We start from the raw sequence: 25,199 nt of genomic DNA on the forward strand, positions 1-25,199 counted from the left end.
AGACCAGGTAATTTACTAAGCTCAACTGATACAATTTTTTTAAACTGATACTTTTTAATGCTTTTCAGCTGGGAGGAGAAAATGTGTATTTTCTCGTACATATATAAAAATGCTTGGATTTTAATATTGTTTTCAGGCAAGAGGAAGAGCGAGGCCGGGTATACAATTACATGAATGCTGTTGAGAGAGATTTGGCAGCCTTACGGCAGGGAATGGGACTGAGTAGAAGGTCCTCCACTTCCTCAGAGCCAACTCCTACAGTAAAAACCCTCATCAAGTCCTTTGACAGTGCATCTCAAGGTAATTAATTTCTCCTGCATTGTGCCTACTGTATGTGGTTGTGTTCACTTACCTTGTGTTCTCTGGTCTAGTTTAATATTCTTCACTGTCTTACACTCTTAGTCCCATTAACTTTCATATAGGATTAATGCACTAGACTTAACAGAAGGTGATATTTAATAGGAGATTTGGGGTCTATTCAGCTTCAGAGGTGTTAGTCTCAGACAGAAGCCTTAATCTCATGCAGAGATGTGTCTTCTCTCCCTCAGTGAATCATACACATTCCTGTTATTTTAAGTGTCTTCTCTGTGCCTAAGAACTTCCAGATGTATGACTTTAGCTCTTCTCTTCCTCTGAATTCCTCAGTCGTGTATATCCAGATGCCTACTTGACATGGACCTTCAGGTGTCTCCTGGACATGTAATGTCCAAAAACCAAACCCTTGTCTGCCAGCTGCAGCCTTTCACCATGTATAAATGGCAGCACCATTCCACCCAGTTACTTAAGCCAAAAGTCTGGGGATCTTTCTTAAATTCTTGTTCTTACCGCTACATCTACTCCACTACGAGCAAATCCTATTGATACAGCCTGCATCATGGATATCTTTGCTCTGTCTTCTCTCCATCTCTAGCAGCACAAACTTTAGCTCAAGCCACCATCAACCACTAGTTTCAGTAACCTCCAAATTAATCTCCCTTTTTCATCCCATGATAGAAATATCTTTTCTTGTTTAAAATCCTCTAATTGCTTAATTACCAAATGTCTGACCTTTACCTACTCTTTGCCTCAGTTGAACCACTCTTCCCCCACTTGCTATAGTCCTACATGGCACTTCAGGTTCTGAATCAAGCTGGGCTTTCTTTCATACAAGCTCTAGAAGGCTTACTCTCCCCACTTTGAAATGACTTGACTTTTTTTCATCTCCCTAACTTCCTCAGCTCTGGGAAAGGAAAGGGTATGTAGTTTTTTCAAACAATTAATTGTAATATGTCCTAAAGCTTAAATTTTTATCTAGAAGGTCTTTAAAATTTATTAACAGGCTACTAGAATCTGTATTCTGTGATTATACACAAATGAATTTTCTTTGACTTAAAAGCAGAGCAAAAGTCACATGTGTACTCCTACACATTGCTGGTATAGACATTCTAGAGGACCGTTAGGCAATACCTTCCAATTTAAAATGCCATATTCATAGACTCTGAAGTTGTTATACTTAATACTGGCACAAGTATTATATATAAAGATACGTACTTATACCGAGTTTTCAGTATAACATTGTTTGAAGAAATGGAACACCTAGAAATTGCTTAAATGCCTGTTAAAAGAATTAAGATAATTATGACCAATTGATACAGTAAAATACTATGCATATTTTAATAAGGATGACATAGATCTCAGAGTACTGATGTTAAAACATGTCTGTGATCCTTTATTCAAGTGTGCCACCTGAGCAGTCGCTCTGTGCTCTGCAATCTTTTATAGCAAGTTACAGACCAGTACATATATATATATGTATATAGTGTATGTGGTCTTATTTTTTATTTTTATTTTTAAGGTACATAGATAGCTAAGTATATTTGCATTTAAAGTGCAAGAAAGATGTACCCAGAACTGTTGTTAGTGGCCACCTCTGGGTAATATGATGGGGTAAGATGAAAGGAGAACTTTAAAATATATATGCTTTGAGCTGACAAGTGCCTATAGTTCCAGCTACTTAGGAGGCTGAGGCAGTAGCATGCTATCACCATACCTGGTAATAGCCACTGTACTCCAGCTTGGACAAAGACTCTGTCTCTAAAGAATAAAGTATACGTATGCTTTGAAAATCAAAATGATAATGGAATCTCTACATTAAATTAAAATTATACACCTATTCAGAATATTAATAAAGCATGCTTTAATGCACAAAACTGCTTCATACTAATCTTTTTTAAAAGCCTCATATGTTATTTTATAATAAAACATATGTGAATGACCCAGCAATTCCACTCCTAATTATATAAGAACTGAAAATAGATAATCAGACAAGTACAGTCCCTGACTTAACAATGCTTTAACTTTTTTTTTGACTTTACAGTAGTGTCAGTGATACACAATCAGTACAGTATTCAGTAAATTACTGGAGATATTCAACACAGCCTATTTATTATAAAATAGGCTTTATGTTAGATGATTTTGCCTAACTGTAGCTAATGTAAATGTTCTGATCTGGTTTAAGGTAGGCTAGGTTAACTGGGATGTTTGGGAGGTTGGGTGTATTAAATGCATTTTTGACTGGCTTATGATGGTTTTATGAGAACAAAGCCCGATCATAAATTGAGAAACATCTGTGCTTGTACATAAATTTTCATAGCAACTCTTTTCACAATAGTTAATAGATAGAAGCAACCCAAGTATCCGTGCATTCAATGAATTGGTAAACAAAATGTGGTATATCCATACAATGGAATATTATTCAGCCACAAGAAGGAATGAAGTAGTAACACATGCTTCAACATGGATGAATCTTTATAACATTATGTTAATTGAAAGAAACCAGACATAACAGGTCACGTATTGTAAGATTCCATTTACATTAAATATTCACACTAGGTCAATCCATAGAGAGAGAAAGCAGATTGCCAGAGGCTGGTGAGACGGTGGGTGGGAAGTGACTTTTGGGGTTTCTTTTTGGAATGATGACAATGTTTTGAAACTAGGTAGACGTGATGGCTGCACAATAATGTGACTGTACTAAATGCCACTATACTGTACATTTTTGAATGGTTAACTTTGTTTTGTGAATTTTATCTCAGTAAATAAGAATACCTCTAAATATATCAATTCTAAATATAAGTATATATATTTGTGTTTATATTGGCTGCATTAAAAAAGTCCACAGTGATCTGCTTCATCTTGCCACACTGTGATAGGCTTGAGTTCATTTTTGTATCCCATTTTTAATTTTTATTTTTTTATAATTCAGCATTAAATGAATAATCATTTTTGCAGCTTTTACCAGAAGCTGTGCTATCCCCAACTATCTAGAAATTAATAAATTCTAAAAACATAAACTACTTTTCAGCAGTTTATCCTGGTGAAGGAGACTGATTATGCAAACAAGTGATTACACATCCCTGCGTTAAATACAAATCATAAAATATATGTGACGTGATGAACTTTGCAGGAGGAATTGAGGGAAGACAAGCAAGAGTTCCTCATTCTTTTTATTTTTTTATTTTTATTTTTTAAAGACGGGGTTTCACCATGTTGGTCAGGCTGGTCTTGAACTCCCGACCTCAGGTGATCTGCCCACCTTGGCCTTCAGAGTGCTTGGATTACAGGCGTGAGCCACTACGCCCGGCCCTCATTCTTTTGTTTAATATGCAACTATTGAACATCATTTACATGCCAGGCTTCTTAACTGATACAGTTATGTAAATACTCCTCTTGGGTTTTAATACTTGAATTTCATTGCTTTATGGAGCACTTTAACTATGTAATGTAACTAAATAACAAAAACAAAATGACTGCCATAACCAGGGTTGGAAATAACCATGACTGCTCTACGGATACAAATAATTCACCTGATGGGAGGAAAAGCACCAGTGTGCTAAGACATGGCTGCTAACCTTGTGCAGCAGAGGTTAGACATCAGCCAAGACAGTGTCCAAGGGAATTTGAGAGCATTTGTTAGTCTGGTGAGTCCTTAAGTGGAATCCAGTTAAGCTTCCACTGTACAGTGACATTATTTCCTTTTTTGTTTGTTGTTTTTGTAGTACCAAACCCTGCTGCAGCTGCAATTCCTCGTACGCCCCTGAGTCCAAGTCCTATGAAAACCCCTCCTGCAGCAGCTGTATCCCCTATGCAGGTGAGTGCCTGGAACCACAGGAGGCTCTTAGGGCCTCAGAATCTGAAAGTTAAGGCCTTTTCTTCATAGTCATTTACACCTGTATTAGATGGGTAAATGACTGCCTCAGTAGGGATGTATCTAGAATTTGTTTTCTAAAATACTGTAAATATCTTTAATTGATATAAATTATATAGGTGTAAATTGTGTTATTCTGTTAGATTCTAATAATAACAGTTGCTATGTGTTCTACACTGTTCTGAATACTTTATTTATTTATTTATTTATTTATTTGAGACGGAGTTTCGCTCTTGTTACCCAGGCTGGAGTGCAATGGCGCGATCTCGGCTCACCACAACCTCCGCCTCCTGGGTTCAGGCAATTCTGCCTCAGCCTCGTGAGTAGCTGGGATTACAGGCATGCGCCACCATGCCCAGCTAATTTTTTGTATTTTTAGTAGAGACGGGGGTTTCACCATGTTGACCAGGATGGTCTCGATCTCTTAACATCGTGATCCACCTGCCTCGTGATCCACCTGCCTCGGCCTCCCAAAGTGCTGGGATTACAGGCGTGAGCCACCGTGCCTAGCTGTTCTGAATACTTTATGATGTTAACTCATTTAATCCTTACAACTCTTGGGTATTAGGTGCTGTTCTTATCTGTATTTTTCACATGTGGTAACTGAGGCCCGGAAAGGTTAAGTAACTTGCTGAGGTTCATGCAATTAAGTGAGGGAGCTGGGGTTCAAAGCTAGGCTGTCTGGCTTTAGTGACTTCAGTCACTACAGTAAGACACAGAGGTGTCTCTAAGTAGAATATGTGGTTGCCATGTCTCAGCCTTTACTGCATAGCAAATCACTTCAGAACTTAGTGGCTTGAAATAACAATTTTATTAGTTTTCACATTTCTGAGTTGACTAGGCAGTTCTCTGCTGGCTTTCTTGGGCTTATTCTGGCAGTTGCATTCACAGAGAGGGTGGGATGGGGCCTGGGCTCAGCAGGATTCCTGGGCCGCTTTCTCCATGTGATTTGTCTTCTCGGGCTCCTTCACAGCATGGTATCTCCAGCTCCAAAAGACTGAAGATTGAAGTTAGCAATGCCTCTGAGCACCTAAGCTTGGAACTTGGACAGTGACACTTCTGTCCTGCTATTTTAGTCCAGGCAAGTCACAGGGCAGCTCCGATTCAGAGTGGAAGGGATGCACAAGGCATGAATTCAGAGAAGTGTGATTCTTGAGGACTGTTTTGTAACAGGTCCAGCACAGGTCATTACTGATCCATTATAAACCAGTTTCAAAAGTAGCTCTTCTTTGCCATTGCATAATGCAGATGAGATGCGGGGCAGAGGGCTGTTATTCCATAGTGCTCAAGAGGCTCCTCATTGTGCATTTTATTCAGCCACCTTTGAATAGTGTAGCTGAGGCAGAGTATTTCCACATAGGAGAGAGCAGCCAAAGGAAATATGGCCTAAAACCCATTATCCTGTCATACAGGGTAGCCTTGGCTACACCTCTTCCCTAAGATGATGGTGTTGGGGAGCATTTTCATTTGGAGTTGTGACATTTGTGCTGTGTTTAATAGTGCGCTCCCTGTGCATTTATATTGTTGCAAGTTAGTGGCTTTGCATTTGCATGTATATACAAGATGTTATGTTTTTTTTTTTTTCCTCCCTGAGACAGGGTCTCACTCTGTCACCCGGGTTGGAGTATAGTGACACAATCTCAGCTTGCTGCACAACCTCTGCCTCCCAGGCCTGAGCAGTCCTCCCACCTCAGCCTCCCAAGTAGCTGGGACCACAGGCGTGTGCGGCTATTTTTTGTGTTTTGATAAAGATGGGGTTCTACCATGTTGCCTAGACAGGTCTTGAGCACCTGAGCTCAGGTAATCCACCTGCCTTGGCCTCCCAAAGTGCTGGGATTATTGGCATGAGCCACCACCTGGCATTATGTCGTTATGTCGTAATTTAAAAAGAAGGGAAGGGAATACCGTATTCCACCTATCCAATTTAATGACCTTTTTTTGGTGTGTGTGAGATGGAGTCTCACTCTGTTGCCCAGGCTGAAGTGAAGTGGCACGATTTCAGCTCACTGTAACCTCTACCTCCTGGTTTCAAGTGATTCTCATCCCTCAGCCTCCAAGTAGCTGGAATTACAGGTGTACACCACCACACAATTTTTGTATTTTTAGTAGAGACAGGATTTTACCATGTTGGCCAGGCTAGTCTCAAATTCCTGACCTCAGGCAATCTACCACCTCAGCCTCCGAAAGTGCTGGGATTACAAGCGTGAACCACAGCATCTAGCTGATTTAATACTTTTTTATGTGCTCTCTATTAATCAAACTTCATCTAAAGTTCTGAAGATACAGATAAAAGCAAAATAAAGATGCCAAATGTAATAAACTTCAAATAAGATGAACTTTCTTTAAGTGGTATTTATCAGTTGACATTTAATGTACATCACTTTGTAAATCTTTGCAAAGATAGGAGGTGGAAAAACACATTTCTATAAGTTGCAAAAAACTAATAATTGTGAGCTACATTCAGTAGCTTTATAGTACATGATTAGGTAATACAGTGCTTCTCAAACCTAATTGCATACAAAAATGGTGTGGAGAGTTTTTAAACACGTAAAACTCTCAGACCTCATCCTGGTAAACCAGAATCTCTGGGGACTGGGGCCCAGGATTGGGATTGTTAGGTTTTCAAAACTCCCTGGGTAGGAATTCTACTCCTAGCTATGTGAGAGTAACAGGCTGGATTATTCTGCTGTCAAAAACAACTATTAATAGAAAGATGGACAAAATATAGGAAGCAGTTATTTTCAGACATTGTACAAAGCTGTGATCCTGAACAAAAATTTTAAAATGAGGTAAGTCCTACTGCAGCTCACAGTCTTTTCCTGGAGGCAGTTTCCAGATGGTGGTGCAGGGAGGATGAACCTACATGGAGCAGGGAAGGGAAAACCAGCTGGATCTGAGTAGGCACAAAACAATATTCAAGGAAAATGATACTGCTCGAATTTGCAGAGCAGATACTGAGAGGAGGGAACTGCATAGAGAAAGGAGTATAGAAATCTACATAGGCATCCCTTTGAGTCTTTGCCTGAATACCAATCTGTACATGCATGGGGTGAAACCCCACAAGGCTGGGCAAGAATAATTTTCCAGGAACAATTTCCAGGAACAGGGAGCTATTAGGCAAACACTTCCTGGTAGTTTACCTAGGGCAGGGAATCATTTGCGTTCCCACCAGCCACTGTGGAGAGACCTCTATGAATAGATGGCATTCAGTATAGACTCCTAAAGGACCACATCTGAAAGTATTATAGAACTAAATAGCCTCAGAGTAAATACTATTCTAGATCTGCCCTAAAAGATCTTTAAAAATAAGATGTAGAAGGGCCGGGTGCGGTGGCTCACGCCTGTGATTCAGCACTTTGGGAGGCCAAGGCGGGCAGATCACATGGTCAGGAGATGGAGGCCATTCTAGCCAACGTGGTGAAACCCCATCTCTACTAAAATACAAAAAATTAGCCAGGTGTGGTGGTGCACACCTGTAGTCCCAGCTACTCAGGAGGCTGAGGCAGGGGAATTGTTTGAACCCGGGAGGCGGAGATTGCAGTGAGCCGAGATCACACCACTGCACTCCAGCCTGGGCAACAGAGGGAGACTGTCTCAAAAAAAAAAAAAAAAAGATGCAGAAGGACCAAGGAGATCCCTAAGTAGCTGTAGTAGGCAGCCTCTAAAATGTTCTCCAGTGATCCCCAACTCATAGTAATCACTTCTTGTGTAATTTGCTGTTGTTGAATGTTGGCAACAATTTGTGATTTGCTTCCAGTGAATATGGCAAAGCAAAAGAAGTAGTGGGACCATTTTACAAGGTTATCACTTGTAAAATGCAGTTATGAAAAGCTTTGCTTCTGCCTTGAATGCTCCCTCTTGCTATCATTTAGAGCCACTTACTCTGGGGAAGCCCCGTTCTCGTATTGTGAGCCAGCCCTGCAGAGAGGCCCACATTAGGAAGTGTGGGAACAGATCTGAGACTTGCCAGCAGCCATGTAGATGAGCTTGGAAGCGGATCTTCCTCTAGTCAATCCTCAAGATAACTGCAGCCCTGCTGACGACTTCATTGCCTCCTTGTGCCAGACCTGGAGCTGGAGGCACTCAGCTAAGCTTTCTGATCCACAGAAACTATGAGATCATAAATGGATTGTCTTAAGCCACTAAAGATTTGGAGTAATTTGTCATGCAGCGTAGATAAGTAACACAGTAGCGTACTTACTTGTCAAAACAAAGTAATAATTTTTAAAGGAATACAGCAAAATACAGGAATCGATAATATAAAATACATAATCTGGCATGCAATTAAAAATTACTAGACAATGAAGAAGGAGGAAAATGTCACCTATAACCAGGGGAAAAATCAGTCAATAGATGCAGACCTAGAATGGATAGAAATGATGGAATTAGCATACAATGATGTAAATATGATCTCTGTGCTTAAGTATGTGAAGGGAAACATGCACAGATGAAGAGAGAAGTGGAAGATATGAAAAAGAATAGAGGCCAGGTGTGGTGGCTCACGCCTGTAATCCCAGCACTTTAGGAGGCCAAGGTGGGTGGATTACCTGAGGTCAGGAGTTTGAGACCAGCCTGGCCAACATGTGGAAACTCTGTCTCTACTAAAAGTACAAAAAAAATTAGCCAGGCACAGTGATGTGTGCCTGTAATCCCAGCTACTCGAAGGCTGAGGCAGGAGAATGGTTTGAACCTGGGAGGCAGAGGTTGCAGTGAGCTGAGATCACACCATTGGACTCCAGCCTAGGCAACAGAGCAGAACTCCATCTCAAAAAAAAAAAAAAGAGTAGAGGAAATGATCCGTATATTTGAGGACATAGCAGTAGAATCTGTCCATAATGAGTAACAGAGAGGAAAAAAGACTGGGAAGAAAATGAAGTGAGTCCCTCACTTGTGGGATTAAATTTGATGGTCCTACATACCTGAAATTGGAGCCCAAGAAAAAAAGGCAGGTCAGGGAGCAGGGTGGGAAGTGTGTCTGAAAAAACATTTGAAGAAATAGGTGGGGTGTGGTGGCTCACACCTGTAATCCCAGCACTTTTGGGAGGCCAAGGTGGGCAGATTAGCTTAGCAGTTCAAAACCAGCCTGGACAACATGGCAAAACCCAGTCTCGACTGAAAATACAAAAAAATTAGCCAGGTATGGTGGTGGGTGCCTATAGTCCCAGCTACTCGGGAGGCTGAGACAGGAGAATCACTTTAACCTGGGAAGCAGAGGTTACAGTGAGCCAAGACAAGATCGCACCACTGCACTCCAGCCTGGGTGACAGAGCGAGGCTCCTCAAGAAAAAAAAAGTGTTTTTTTATTTAAACAAATAATAGCCAAAATCTGTCAAATTTAATGGAAATTATATACTCAGTTCCAAGAAAATCAGGAAGCTAGAGCAAGATAAGCACATGTAAATATACAAATACCTTCACCCCCATGCCCAGAAAAGCATTTCTGAAAATCAGTGGTAAGAAACTCTAAAGGACAGGCAGGTAAGAATGATCACAGACTTCTAGTTAGAAACTGTGCAAGTCAGAAGACAACAAAATGGGTTTTTTTCTTGCATTTGTTTGTTTGTTTGTTTGAGATAAGAGTCTAGTTCTGTTGCTCAGGCTGGAATGCAGTGGCATGACCTTGGCTCACTGCAACCTCTACTTCCTGGGTTCAGGCGACTCTTGTGCCTCAGCCTCTCAAGTAGCTGGAACTACAGGTGTGTGCCATGGCACCCAGCTAATTTTTGTATCCCAAAATGGGGTTTTCAGATGCTGAAAGAAAAACCCTGTCAACTTAAAATTCTGTGTATTCAATAAAAAGGTAAAATTAAAATTTGTTAGACAAACAAAAGCCGAGGGAATTCATTATTATCAGCAGACAGTTGGGGGAAAGTGGATGAGGAGTATTATGGGACTTTGCTGTAATATCTTTACAACTTCCTGGGAATCTATAATTATTTCAGAATTAAAGTTTAAAATAGAAAGCCTTCCCACAAACAAAATTTCAAGCACAATTGGTTTTACTAGTGAATTGAATCAAACCTTTGTGGAAGAAATAATCCTAATTGTATATATTCTTTCAGGAAACAGAAGAGTAAAAGGACTTTCCACTTCATTTTAGGAAGCTAGCATTACCTGGTAGCAAAACCAGACAAAGACATTGCAAACAAAGAAAACTGCTAGCCAACATTCCTCATGGTTATAGATGGTTATAGATGCAATATAAAAGCACACATTAACAAACTGAATCCAGCAATATATAAAAACGATTGTCCATCATTACCAAGTGTGGTATATCCCAGGGGTGCAAGTTTAAAATTTACTTTAACAGAATAGAAGAGAAAAAAACCATTAATCTCAATATTTGACAAAATTTTACATCCATTCATAGTAAAACTCTTTAGCAAACTAGAAATAGAGGGGGACCTGTGGGAACTCCACAGCTAGCATCATACTTAATGTGGGGACTGGATGCTTTCCCACCAGCATCAGGAGCAAGGCAAGGAGACCCACTCTCACCACTTTTGTTCAGCATTTTGCTTGAGCTCTTGCCCTGTGCAATTGCATAAGACCAAAAAAAAAAGAAGCATACAGATTTGGAAAGCGTAAAGTAAAACTGTCATTATTTGCAGATAACATGATTATTTATGTAGAAAATCCTATGGAGTCCACACAAAAGCTTTTTGAGTTGAGCAGTGTTAAGGTTTACACAAGGTCCTATACAAAAGTTGTTCGTTTTTCTGTATATTAGCATGAATAATTGAAAATTGAAATACTTAGCAATAAATATAATGAAATGTGTGCACAACCTGTGCAATGAAAACAATAAAATACTGCAGAGAGAAATTGAAGTAATAAATGAAAAGTGATGTCATTTATAAATCGGAAGACTCAATATTGTTAATATCTTGTAGTAGTCCTTTAAATTGGTCTATAGATTAAACACAACCCCAATTAAAATAGTAGTGCTCTTTGGGTAGAAATTGACATGGTAGTATTAAATTCATATGGAAATGCAAGAGCCCTGAATATTCAAAACATTGCGGTCAAGGGGTGCAAGTGGTGGACAAATTTGGAGGACTTGTGCTACCTGATTTCAACACTTACTACAAAGTTAGAGTGATCAAGACAGTATGGTACTGACAGAGGTTTCAGTGTAGACATGAGATCAGTAGAACAGAGAGTTCAGAAGTAGGCTAGTTGATTTTCAACAAAGATGCCAAAGTAATTTAATGGGTAAGGAACAGTCTTTTGAAGAAAAGACTCTGAAATGACAAGATAACTGTATAGAAAAAAAATAACCTTAGCCTGTACCTTATGACATACACAAAAATTGAAATAGACTATCATCCTAAATGCAAAAGCTAAAACTATACAGTTTTTACATGAGAACATGAGAAAAAATCTTCATGACCTTTAAGACTGCAAAGATTTATTAAGATGTAAAAAAAAGCATGAACTATAAAAGCAAGTTGATAAATTAAGTGGGCATCAAAACTTAAAACTTCTCTGAAAGACATTAAGAAAATACAAAGGCAAGCTGCAGACTGGGGAGAATATATTCATAATACGTTTATCTAACAAAGATTTACATTCAGTAAGAAGACAACCCAATAAATAATGGGCATAAGATTTAAAAAGATCCTTCCCAGAAGAATACAAATGTCCAGTGGCACATGAAAAGATGATCAAGATTATTAGTCATCAGGAAAATGGAAATTAAATCCACAATGAGATCCTATTCTGTATACTCCCAAATGGCCAAAATTTAAAAGGATGATGATCCGAAGCATGGTAGGGATGTGGAGAAGCTGGACCTTGTACACATTTCTGCTGGGAATTTGAAAGGAGTAGTTAGAAGTTAGCCAGATAAAAAGGACTGGGGGAAAGCTGTGGGAATGAACCACAAGAAAAACAGACAAGCAACATGGTCTGCGTGATAGTAAATGGTGGTGTTTGAGCATCTTGTAGAGGTGGCAGGAGAGCTGAGGAGTTTTAAGTGTTCATAGTGGATTCTTCTGGCTGCTTGCATATGCAAAAGTCTGGAGATGAGAAAGCCAGTGACAACCCATTGGTATAGTGCTGCACTGAGATGACAGGCTGTACTGGGCAGTTGCTGTAGTAGCATTAGCGAGCAGGTGGCAGAATTGAGATCTGTTTGAAGCAGGGCTTGAATGGGCAGTAAAATTACAAAAAGAGCACATCCTCATTTCATTTTGGAACACGTTTTTATATTTAGTGAACTGGATTGTGATATTTTAAAGATTCTTTTCCAACAAAATAATGAAACCACATTCGGAATACCGGTGGTTGCCAGGGGTCAGTGATATGGGATTGGGGATGGGGAGAGGGGTGTGACTATAAAAGGACCCCAGAAAGGATCCTTATGGTAATGGAAATGTTCTGTATCTTGACTGTATTAATATGTATGACTGTATAAGATATGACTGTATCAGTATATTGGCTAATGTCAAAATCCTGCTGGTGATATTTTACTATAGGTATATAAGATAGTACCATTGGGGGAAACTGAGTAAAGAGTACATAGGATCTCTCTATATTCTTACAACTGCATGAGAGTCTGTAATTATCCCATAATAAAAAATCTAATTTAAAAATAAAGTATATTGATCACAGTCTGTGCCTGTAAGGTGTGTTACAACCTTACTTTAGCAGTATGGAAGGAATTAATACAGATTTATAACTAAATATGTATTCTCTGCGGTGTTTACTTTATGAGTCCCATCACTTGATTTAACCTCGATATTGTTTATCTTATGATTTCAGAGACATTCCATAAGTGGACCAATCTCAACATCCAAACCCCTGACAGCCCTTTCAGATAAGAGGCCAAACTATGGGGAAATCCCTGTTCAAGGTACGTGTCATTTGCCACAGCATTTCACCTTTACTGTCAATTTTTGGATTGTTCTGGCTTCTTTGGTGAACTGAATTACTTCCTTTGCTCTTAATATTATTTCAGTCAATCTGGTATACCTTTGTATCAGAAGTTTACTAATAAATATATCTAAATTACAAGTGGGAAAAGTAGTTGTGAGTAAATGCATCTTTCATGACGGGAAATAGAGAGTGTACACCATTGCTAGACACTGTTTTCGCAGTTTCCCGTGGCATATGTATTATTGTCATCCCATTTTCCAGATACTAAAAATGAGTCTTAAAGAAGTTAACTTACTCAACTCAGGTTAACACAGTTAGTTACTTAGCAGTAGCCCAGGGTAGCCTGACTTCAGAGCCCATTTCAGGTCTCTCTGCTGTGTTTTGTTACCGTGATGGAGCTGAGACTCTGGAAGATGAGGGTCAGCAAGTCTTTTGAGCCCTTGGGAGGAACTTGCTGTTTTCACACAGCTTTTTTTTTTTTTTTCTGAGATGGAGTCTCGCTGCATTGCCCGGGCTGGAGTGCAGTGGCGAAATCTTGGCTCACTGCAACCTCTGCTTCCTGGGTTCAAGCAATGCTCCCACCTCAGCCTCCCAAGTACCTGGGACTACAGGCGTGTACCACCATGCCCGGCTAATTTTTATATTTTTAATAGAGACAGGGTTTTGCCATGTTGGCCAGACTGGTCTCAAACTCCTGACCTCAGGTGATCTGCCCACCTCAGCCTCCTGAAGTGCTGGGATTATAGGTGCGAGCTACCCTACCTGGCCTTCCACATAGCTTTTTATGGTAGAGCTGGCACCAGAACCCAAGTATCCCACCTTTTGAGGTTGAGGCTCCTTCTCTTACCCCCGCACTGCCTCTTCATGCGCACTAGTGAAGTGCATTGGACAGATGAACTGCAACATCAGGGTGTGGTGCTGGGAAAGCAGTGCTTCATTTGGGGTGGGTGTGGCAGTATTCCCAAATGTCCTCTCAGGGCCTAAGGGCTCCTAGCTGATGCAGACCAGTTTCTTCAGGAATTCTCAGTTGTGAAAGTTAGACTCTGTATGTTAGACTAGAAGGTTTCAACAGGTTTGGGTCAGAAATAAGCAGACTTGTGGAAAGTATCCAATTAAAGAACCCACAGGACTGGCTCCCTGGGCTCCACGTAGCACCAGGGCCTGAAGAGTTCAGTTTGGCAGTAGAACTGGCCCTTTATCTGTCAGTCTTCAGTGTTCTGATAAGCTGGTTTTGTACACATTTAGGGACAATAGAACACAAGATAGTGCTGCTACTACCTTCCTGGCACAAAGACTTGCCTTCTGCCCTGCTTCTTGGCTTCTGGTTCATTAGTCATTAGCTAAGCTCTTTTCTCCCCTCAGAAGGTTTTGCTAAGGGAGCAAATAGTGGAAGGTTTAAAGTTTTCTTAACCCAAATACTCTGCATCTCTCCTTCCTCTCTTTATATCCCACCTCCCAGATGAACCCACAAAAGATTTACATATGTGTGCGGAGCAGAGATCTTGACTCGCCATGGCCTGGCTGTTAACCTCAACCTTTTTTGGTGCTGTCTCCTCATCTGTAAATTGATAATGAATACCTAGCTTGCTGGGTTCCTGGGCTCTTAACCCCTGTGGTTGCTGAGGTTGTCAAGGACTGCTTTGTCCCCAACCCAGGGACAAAGCTCAGTCCTAATCTGATGTGACCTGTCAGCACCATTTGGCACTGTTGAGCGCTCTGTCGTCTAGGACATTCTTTTTGGTTTCCCGTATACCACACTCCTGTGCCTTCTCCTCTCTGTCAGACTGCTTCTCCTCCATCCCCCGTGTGTAGCTTTTCTCTTTTTTTGTTTTTGTTTTTGTTTTTTGAGACGGAGTCTCACAGCCAGGCTGGAGTGCAGTGGCACGATCTCCACTCACTGCAACCTTTGCCTCCTGGGTTCAAGCAGTTCTCCTGCCTCAGCCTCCCAAGTAGCTGGATTACAGGTACAGACCACCACGCTCGGCTAATTTTTGTATTTTTAGTAGAGACAGGGTTTTACCATGTTGGCCAGGTTGGTCTCGAACTCCTGACCTCGGGGTGATCTATCAGCCTTGGCCTCCCAAAGTGCTGGGATTACAGGCATGAGCCACCACGCCCAGCCTGGCTTTTCTCTTCCTGACCTGTACATGGAGGTATGGCTCAGAGCTCAGTCCGGGCATTTGCTCTTTGTCCTCACTCTCTGTTATTGTATCCTGTCTCTCATGACTTTATTTTTTTAATTTTTTTGAGACGGAGTTTCGCTCTTGTTACCCAGGCTGGAGTGCAATGGCGCGATCTCGGCTCGCCGCAACCTCCGCCTCCTGGGTTCAGGCAATTCTCCTGCCTCAGCCTCCCGAGTAGCTGGGATTACAGGCACGTGCCACCGTGCCCGGCTAATTTTTTGTTTTTTAGTAGAGATGGGGTTTCACCATGTTGACCAGGATGGTCTCGATCTCATGACCTCGTGATCCACCCGCCTCGGCCTCCCAAAGTGCTGGGATTACAGGCGTGATCTCATGACTTTAAATACTTTTGTGCTGAGGACTGTTAGATTTGCATCTCTCGCCTGTTGTTCTCCTCTGGACTCTAGATTCATGTATCCAATTGCCTACTTGACATCTCCATTTTGATATTGAATATTCTCAAACAGTGTGTCCAGGACAAGATTCCCCCATTTTCCAAACTTGTTCCACATGTAATCTGCCTTCCCCATCTCCATTCACGGCAGTTTCATCCTTAGAAATCTTGGAGTCATCCTTAAATCCCTTCTTCATCTTAGACTTGTTCAGCTGTTTAGGAAATCCCATTAGCTCTACTTTCAAAATATGTCTGGAATAAGAGCATTGCTCTTTTCTCTACTGTCACCTCCCTAATGTAAGCCACCAGAGATTATGAAAAGATCAAATTATGAAAAGATTCATAATCACCCTCACTGTCTATTCTTGACACTATAGCTTGAAAAACAAATTTAAACCTACTGCTCTAGTCAAACCCTCCACTGCTCCCTATTTCTTTCAGAGGAAGAGTCAGAATTCTCTCCGGGGCCTCCAGACCCTCTCAGCCTGGCCTCAGTGTCCTCTCTAGCCTCCTCACTTTCTTGCTCACACTGCCTCACCCCATGGACTTCTCTGCTGTCCCTGGGCACTTGGACATGCTCCTGAGTTAGAAAACTTGCACTGGTGCTTCCTCTGCTGGAACCCTCTGCCAGACCGAATCTCCTCAGCAAGGCCCTGAGCACCATATTTAAAGATGGAAACCACTCCTTCTCCCACACACCCCTTTCTCTGCTTGCTCTCCTTATCACTGGTCCCCTTCTAATATCCCATATGGTTTGTCTATAATTTTTATTGTCTTTCTCTCATTTCCCTAAATTGTAAGGCGCATAAGGCAAGATTGGTGTCTGTTTTGTTTGCCAGGCATCCTCAGCACCGTAGAAGTACTGGACTCTTGATGAAAAATTGAGAGATGAGTGAAAGAAAGAAGAATTAAAGCTTGTAAAGTGCTTAGCACAAATTCTAGCCCATAGTAAATGTTTGCTGTTCGATTTTATTATTGTATGTGTAAACTTTTTCTAAGTAGCACAAGTTTCTGATAGCTCTTACTGGTCCACAAGTCAAAGATTTTTAGATGCCTGAATTGCCTGTAGGATTTTGCTTAGCTGCCAGCAGATAACTAAAGCACCCACACAAGTTGTGTCCTAGACATCTTTAAAAAGCTCTATGTGTTGAAGGCAGAGATTGAAACCAGGATTTCAGGAACATTTCCACTGTGCTGCTTGGTAGGTGTGCCCTGGTTCTGTCAATAGTTAGCCTTTTGACCTTCTTCAGTCTGCATCAGGTGTGATCAGAGCCAGTGCAAGCATGCAGCAGCCTCTGAGATTAAGTATAACCCTGTACCAATGCCCTAAAGCCATGAGTCCAGTGTGGGCACAGTGGTATAGCTGCAAGCCTGAGAAAGCCCATGAGGAGATACCCTCATCTGAGGGTACTGAGGTGATCCTGGAGCATCAGAGCACACTGATGCTTCATGTTCATGGTGGCCTCTAAGGAGAGTGGAGTGCTGCACTGAGAAATGGCTCAGGGCCTTCCCATACCTCCTGAGCTCAACTGAAGCCAACCCTTGAGGCCTTCTCCACTCTCTACTGCTGCTTTCCAGGCTTATCTTGATGGGGTAAGAGCAGGGTGAGGTTTATCAGGGGAAGCCAGCACTGGTAGTGTCTCTCAAGCTTACCTGAATCATTTGTTAAAATATGGGATTTCAGGCCTACCCGTATGGCCTTCCCTCAGATCTACTGACGTAGACTACCCGGGAAAGGAAGGTTGGATATGCCATTTTCACAAGCTCCCCAAGTGACTCTTAGGAATGGGTAAATTTGGAATATTACTGTGGAAAGACTACCGTTTAATTATTTGTTACCTTGGCTTTTGTGGGTAGGGAATGGGTATGGAAGGTCTGTAGGCCAAGGTTATTGAAGACAGATTAAATGCATTAAGATTCTGTTCCTGGCTCTCATTTATCATCTGGTGATGCATCAAATGGTAGTGCCAGCAGTATAGGGTACATGCCATCAGTCTATGTAATGGTGGTCTCATTCTCTACTTCAGTCTGTTGTCATGCCTTAGTGGAGCCTGGTTGAAACATTGCAAATACTGGAGAAAGGAAACACACTTAGGTGAATCTGTATCACAGTAGTTGATACTGTGACCTTTTATCTTAAACAGTCATTTGAGAAAGGAACCATTCAGAAAACTAAGAACAACCAAATGATTCGTGGCCATGAAAGGCCACTGTGGTTTTCCAAATTGTGATGAGAGTAGCATTTTTGAGCTCTGTCTTGAACTGCTTTTCTTCCTTGGTTGTCTTATTTACTTTTAAATTTAAAAATATAGTGTGTAATTTTTGTTTTAAAAATTTCAGTGGCTTCATTACTGAAGTTTAAAAAGTTGCTGCCTCTTGTTCTACAATAGGTGGTTTTTTATTTATTATCTTTTGGCATCATGCACTTGCAGGAAAATGTTTCATACCAGAGCAATCTTACTATAAATGCACTTAATCAAATGTTCTTTTGTTGGTATTACCAGCAGTTGAATTAAATGCCTGGGGTCGTGACTGGTGTCACCTTCTACATTATCCACCTTGTAGATAGTGTATGAATTAGCACTTGTGCTACTTCATTCTTTTCCTCAAAGCTACATACACTTCTTTTCCTCAAAGCTACTTAGGCCAGTTCCTTTTCCCTACTCCCTTGTAGATAGTGTATGAATTAGCATTTTTTCTAAGCAGAAAAGCACAGATTCTACTACCAAGTACATGGATACAGGTAGTCGAAAAGTGCACAGTGACCAGATAAGCTCCAGAATGTTAAGCATAAACCTCAGCTGGTTGTTGTAAATGGTTGAGAAGCCTGGGGATTGCCTGTGTCCCTCAGCTCAGACATATAGATATCTTAGGAAGTTGGTTAGTCTAAGTGTAGTTGTGTTCTGTAAGGAAATTCATACCATTATTATCTGTCTAAATTGTGTTACTTGAGGCTAGAGATTTTTATAAACTGAATATTTTGAGAAAAATTGATTTATGTTATGGGTACATACCATAAATTTGTATGAAGTTAGGAGGTTTTACTGGAAAGCCAAACCTTCTGTTTAAAAAGTTTCACAGAATTTTCCTTTTTTACTCTAAATCCTATTCTGCCTCAGCTTTAAATCTAGCCTCAGGCCAGGAAAGTCCCAGGATGAATTAAGATAGAAATCCTTCCCTCTTGCACTTTATAGTCGAATTGGCTATTTAGTCACTCCCCACCTCTTCTTCCTCTTCCCTGTGGTTCTTGGTGTTTGTCTTGATAAAAATCAGAATATCTCGGCTCCTTTTTTTTCCCCAACATATTATGATGAAAATTTTCAAACATACAGAAGAGTTGCAAGAAGTTGTGCCATGAATTATCCACATACAGCCTAGATTCCGTGGCATTCTTTTATATTTGCTTTATCACAAAGTAAGTTATCATCGGTACCCTTCAGCATGTGTATCAGTATTTAAGGTGTTCTGTCTCTCTGTGTGTTTAAACTCTTCCTTTTGAAATAAGTTGAGACTTAAAAAAATTAGAGTTCCCTTCCCCCAGCTTCTCTTATAGGAGCATCCTACATAACTGTAGAATTGTCAAAAGTAAGAAATTAACATCAGTAAAATATTATTAACCTACAGAATTTATTTGGATTTTACCAGTTTTTCCACTAATGTCCTTTTCTAATTCTAGGATAAAATCGAGGGTCCTACTTGCCATTTAGTTGTCTTACCTCATTAGTCCCATCAGTCTACAATTGCTTCTCACTCTTTTCCTATCTTTCATGACCTCAACACTTTTGAAAAATACTGGTTATTTTGCAGACTGTCTCTCAGTATGGGCTCGTTTGATATTTTCTCCTGATTTAAGTTGAGTTTATGGGTTTTTTCCTTTTTTTTTTTTTGAGACAAGATCTCACTCTGTCACCCAGTCTGGAGTGTAATGGCGCTATCTTGGCTCACTTGCAACCTCCTGGGCTCAAGCAGTTCTTGTGCCTCAGCCTCCCGAGTAGCTGGGATTACAGTGGGATTATAGACACACAGCATCATACCCAGCTAAATTTTTTGTATTTTTTGGTAGAGATGGAGTTTCACTATGTTAGCCAGACTGGTCTCGAACTCCTGACCTTAAGTGATCTGCCCACCTTGGCCTCTCAACAGTGCTAGCATTACAGGCATGAGCCACTGCACCCAGCCTGAGTTTATGTTTTAATGGAAGGGATACTGCAGAGGTGATGTGTCCTTTTCAAGTTATTATTATCTGGATTACATGATACACCCCTGTCTTTTTACTTCTGATGTTAAATTAACCTTGTACACTTGGTTAGATGGTTGTCTGCTAGAAATTAGTAAATATTTTTGTGTTAGTCAGTTCTTGGATTGCTGTAAAGAAATACCTTAGGCTGGGTAATTTATAAAGAAAAGAGGTTTAATTGGCTCACAGTTCTGCAGTCTGTATAAGAGGCATGGTGCCAGCATCTGCTCACTTTCTGGTGAGGTCTCAGGAAGCTTACAGTCATGTTGGAAGGCAAATCATTAGCAGCCATGCCACATGGAGAAAGGGGGAGCATGAGAGAGAGGAGAGAGGTGCCACACGCTTTTAAACAACCAGATTTCATGAGGACAGCACCAAGCCATTCATGAGGGATCCATTCCTATGACCCAGGTATCTTCCACCAGGCCCACCTCCAACACTGGGGATTACATTTCAACATGAGATTTGGAGGGGACAAATACCCAGACTATATGAGTTTTGTTCTTTCCTAAACTTTGACTGATTTTAGCATTTATTGATGCATTTTGCCTGCAACAGTTATTACTGTGGTGTTTTTCTGGTGGCTATTTCCTTATTCCATCTGTAAGGAATTATTTATAGATATTATTCTATTTACATCATTTATTTATATTAGTATAGACTCATAGATGTTTATAATTTGGATTACAATGTACTACCATTTTTATTTGTTTTGTTGTCAGGTTATTCCATCAGAGGCTGTTGGGAGATCTTTCACATTGACTCCTTGCTCTTTCAGTGCACCTTCTCTCCACCCCTTGAAGTACTTTCTGGCATCACAAGATGCTCCAGTCTCATCTTGTTTTTTGTTTTTTTTTTTTCTGCACCAGCCCTGGAGTCAACCATTTCTCTAAGGAGTTCTGGTTACTTTTTTTTTTTTTGAGGCAGAGTCTCAAAAAAAATTCCTGCCACTGGAATGCAGTGGCACTTTCTTGGGTCACTTCAACCTCTGCCTCCTGGGTTCAAGCAATTCTTCTGTCTCAGCCTTCCAAGTAGTTGAGATTACAGGCGCATGTCACCACGCCCAGCTAATTTTTTTATATATTTAGTAGAGATGGGGTTTCACAGCCTTTAGTCCCTCACTGGATAGAACTAGGGAAATTGTATGTATATGTACCAACCTATGTATATATACTATCTATTCTGTCTGTCTGTCTACCTATCTTGTCTATCTACCTATCCACCCACCCACCTACCTAGCCAGCTACCTATCTTCCTACCTACCTGCCTATCTTATCTGTCTGCCTGTGTATTTATCAAAAACTGTAAGTTTGTACTGATACCTGACTCCAAGCCATCACCAAAGGGTTCATTCCAGCCTCCCTTTTCTTACCTATAACTTCTTTCTTTTGGGGGTGAGAAACCTGTCTCTCATTATCTGTAGTATATTTACTTATTTGTTCAACCTTAATATACATAAACAGTAGTTTCAGAGCTATTAAGCCATACCTCTGTGAGAATAAAACTGGTTTTATTTATGGGAAGTAAATTTACCAACTACAGTGTTTGTGTAGAGTTGTTTTTGTCTTTAACCTTATAGTATCTAGCTAAAACACTTCTTTTCCTCAAAGCTACTTAGGCCAGTTCCTTTTCCCTACTCCCTTCAGTTGTTCTGTCATGCTTTTATAATGCAGTTAGATTAATTTGTCGTAGTCTGTATTCTGTTCTCCTCTCCTCCTCTCCCTCCATCCCCCTTGTTCTGGTTGATTTTTTAAAAAATTTACATACAATAAAATCTCTGGTGTATAGTTTGTGGGTTTTGACAAACACATAGCCATTTGTCCATCATGATAGTTATACAGTTCTGTACACAAGAGTTCCCTCACCCCCAAAATTCCCTCAGGCTGCCCTTTTGTAGTCAACCTACCATACACCCCATTCCTGAGCAACCACTGATGTTTTTCATCCCTATAGTTGTACCTTTTCTAGACTACATATAAATGAAATCATACAACATATACCTTTTTTTTTTTTAAGTCTTGCTTCTCTCACTTGGCAGCATGTTTTTATTTTGCTGTTATTGGGCAGAGTGTTTTATAAATAAATATCAGTTAGATCTAGTTGATTGTATTGTTTAAGTCTAGGTCTTCTATATTTACTCATTTTCTTTCTGTCTGCTCGTTTCTAGCAATTACTGAGAGAATAGTCTTGAACTCTGAAAGTCTAGTTATGGATTTATTTCTCCTTTTAGTTCTATCAGTTTTGCCTCATGTGTCTTAAAGCTCTGTTGGTAGATGCATACACATTTGGGAATGTTATGTCTTCTTAAAGAACTAGCCCCTTTATTCATTTTTTTTTTTTAATCTCTGATAGTATCCCTTGTTCTGAAATTTAAAGTAAGTTTCTTATAGATAGTTTATAGTTGAGTCTTTTTTATTCATTCTGACATTTTATCTTTTAATTGGTGGATTTAGACCATTCTCATCTAATATGATTATTGTGATTAAATTAAAATCTACCACCTTGTCATGTTTTGTGTTTGACCCATCTATTCTGCTTCTTTTTCCTTTTTCTGCCTTCTCTTGGGTCCATTGACCTTTTTTTTAATTGTTTTATCTCCCATACTGACTTTTTATTTGTACCCATTAAATTCTTTCAGTGGTTGCCTTAGGTTAAGGTTTGTCAGCCTTGGCCTTATTGACCTCCATGTAACTGTTTTTGGGGGATTATTTTGTGCATTATAGGAGATTTAGCAGTATCCCTGCTCTCTGCCCACTAGAGTGCCAGTATCACTCCCATTTCCCCAGTTGTAACAATCAAAAATGCCTCTAATTTTTGGTTGTCATAACTGGGGGGATGGGGGTGATAACCTAGTAATCCCTTGAGGGGCAAATGTGCCTGCAGTTGAAAACCAGAGACATGGTTTTCACAGTTTTATTTGTCTAATTTTAGCAGAGAGATGGAAACTCTAAGAGAAAATCAAGTAGGAAATGCTCCCAATCTTGCATATTGTCTGCTTTTTCCCTTAGAGACTTTATTACACTTAATATCATGTTTTCAAGGTTTATCCATGTTGTAGCATGAAACAGTTTCCTTTCTTTTTAAGGCTGAGGCTGGACGCTGGCTCACGCCTGTAATCCCAGCACTTAGGGAGGCTGAGGGAAGAAGATTGCTTGAGCCCAGAAGTTTAAGACTAGCCTGGGCAATATAGTGAGACCTCATGCCTATAAAAATTTTATTTAAAAATGATATATTAATCATAGTTATTGTAAATGCCCTGTAGATAGTTCCAATATCTGTGTCATTGGGTTTTTATTGATTACTTTGTGTCTTGGTGTAGTGAGCTGGGTATGTTGGCTTTTTCCTGCTTTTTGTGTATTTTACAATTCTTTATTGAAAGCTAGACATCTTACATGGACAGTAGATAGATTTTATGCCTTGAAATGGACACCTCTTTTCTTCTACTTAGGTCTTTAAATGTGGGAGTTTGACTTAATCTGCTCAGGAGCTGGGCTGGGTTTGAGGTTTGTTGTTGCTGTAATTACCTTCAGTGCAGAACAGACTTCCAGTGTCTCCACTAATACTTTGTGTTTAGAGTGGGAAATAGTTTTCCAGAGGGCTTTTCTTTTTTTTTTTTTTTTTTTTTTTGAGACAGAGTTTCACTCTTGTCACCCAGGCTGGAGTACAATGGCTCGATCTCAGCTCACGGCAACCTCCGCCTCCGGGGTTCAGGCCAGAGGGCTTTTCTTAATGCCTATTCCAGTTTCAGTTTTAGTCAGTCCTTTGCATTTTATCTCATTGAGAAAGCCTTTATTACCCTCTTACAGTGCTTTCAGCTGAGCTTTCCTGTTTGTTCATTCACTGAGGGCATATTTTCCTTTATAACATTGATCATATTTCTAATAGCTGCTTATAAGTTCTTTTCTGCCATTTCTAGCACATAGCATCTTCAGGTAGGTTTCCATTTCTTTTGAGTATGGCTCACTTTCTTTTTTTTTTTTGTATGTCTAGTAATTTTGAGTTGTGTCTTGGGCATAAGAATCACGTATTTTAGAGGTTTTTGTTTGTTTGTTTGTTTGTTTGTTTGTTTGTTTGTTTTTTGAGACAAGGTCTCACTCTGTCACCCAGGTTGGAGTGCAGTGGTATGATCCTAACTCAGTGTAGCCTTACTTCCTGGGCTCAAACTGTCTTCCCACATCAGTCCCCAAGTAGCTAAGACTGCAGGTGTGCACCATCATGTCTAGCTAATGTTTTTGTAGAGATGTGATCTTGCTCTGTTGCCCAAGCTGGTGGTCTCAGACTCCTGGGCTCATGCAGTCCTCCTGCCTCAGCTTCCCAGAGTATTGGGATTACAGGTGTGAGCCACTGCACCTGGCTGAGAGTCTTGATTCTTTTACATTCCTCTGCAAAGTATTAGTTTTTGTTTTAGCAGTTAACTTAACTCACATCAGACTCCAAACTCTCCCTGCAGCTGAAATACCTGTTTGGTTATTTTGTCCTTAATTCAGCTTTTTGGAGCATGAGTACTTGTGGACTTCAGAAGTCAGTGAAGGATTTAGACAGAGTTTATATACAAACTGTTGGCTCCTTTTTGGTGGCTCCCCCTTTCTGGTATTTTCCCTACACCCTCACTTTCCAATTGCTGTGGTTGTCTCAGGATATGTCCTCTGGTTCTTCAAGACAGTAAGACTGGGTTTCTCTACCAAATTTTAGCTGTGCCACTTGGCCTCAATCAATAAAAGCTTCTATTTTAAAACCTATTTTGCCTATAACTTTGATTTGGGAAACAAAGGAACAACTACCTATACCTGTTTATTTCTGCAATTAGAGAGAATTAACTAGCAGACCTGGGACTCCCATGTTATGTATCTGTCTGAAGTAATCAGAATGTATCTCTGTTTAGGTTTATCCATTTATCTGAGCCCCGGATCTCCTCCTCTTGGGCTTTCTCAGATGCTGTTGACCTTATGCTCTTGATTGATTATTTCCTTCTCCTGTATCTTCAACTTAATCTTCTTTACTGGCTAGCTCCTTTCTGTCATTTAAAAATACAATTTTCCGGCCGGGCGCGGTGGCTCATGCCTGTAATCCTAGCACTTTGGGAGGCCGAGGTTGGTGGATCACCTGAGGTCAGGAGTTCAAGACCAGCCTGGCCATCATGCTGAAACCCCGTCTTTAATTGAAATATATATATATATACATCTTTCCTTCATTAAGAAGAAAAAGATCCTCTTTCTCTTGTCCACCAGCTACTATACTTTCTTTCTTACCCTTGCTCAATCTCCATATCTTTCCTATCTCCCACTCCCTCCCCACCACATTCTCATCTTACTTTTGTCA

The 25,199-nt window shown here is 40.4% G+C and overlaps 1 protein-coding gene across 3 annotated transcripts in view; it reads left to right on the forward strand.

Moving 5' to 3' along the window:
* SPECC1L (sperm antigen with calponin homology and coiled-coil domains 1 like) overlaps nucleotides 1–25,199 on the forward strand; it is a 150,251-nt gene that overhangs the window by 69,207 nt on the left and 55,845 nt on the right. For all 3 annotated transcript variants that reach the window (XM_012454163.3, XM_064371888.1, XM_064371889.1), the window contains exons 8-10: nucleotides 137–300; nucleotides 4,038–4,129; nucleotides 12,953–13,043. In XM_012454163.3, the coding sequence (XP_012309586.2) occupies nucleotides 137–300; nucleotides 4,038–4,129; nucleotides 12,953–13,043 (347 nt within the window). The remainder of the gene's footprint in view (nucleotides 1–136; nucleotides 301–4,037; nucleotides 4,130–12,952; nucleotides 13,044–25,199) is intronic.

The sequence above is a fragment of the Aotus nancymaae genome, unplaced genomic scaffold (assembly GCF_030222135.1).
Source record: "Aotus nancymaae isolate 86718 unplaced genomic scaffold, 86718_ANA_hifiasm-v0.15.2.pri h1tg000210l, whole genome shotgun sequence".
In the NCBI taxonomy this organism is placed as follows: Eukaryota; Metazoa; Chordata; class Mammalia; order Primates; family Aotidae; genus Aotus; species Aotus nancymaae.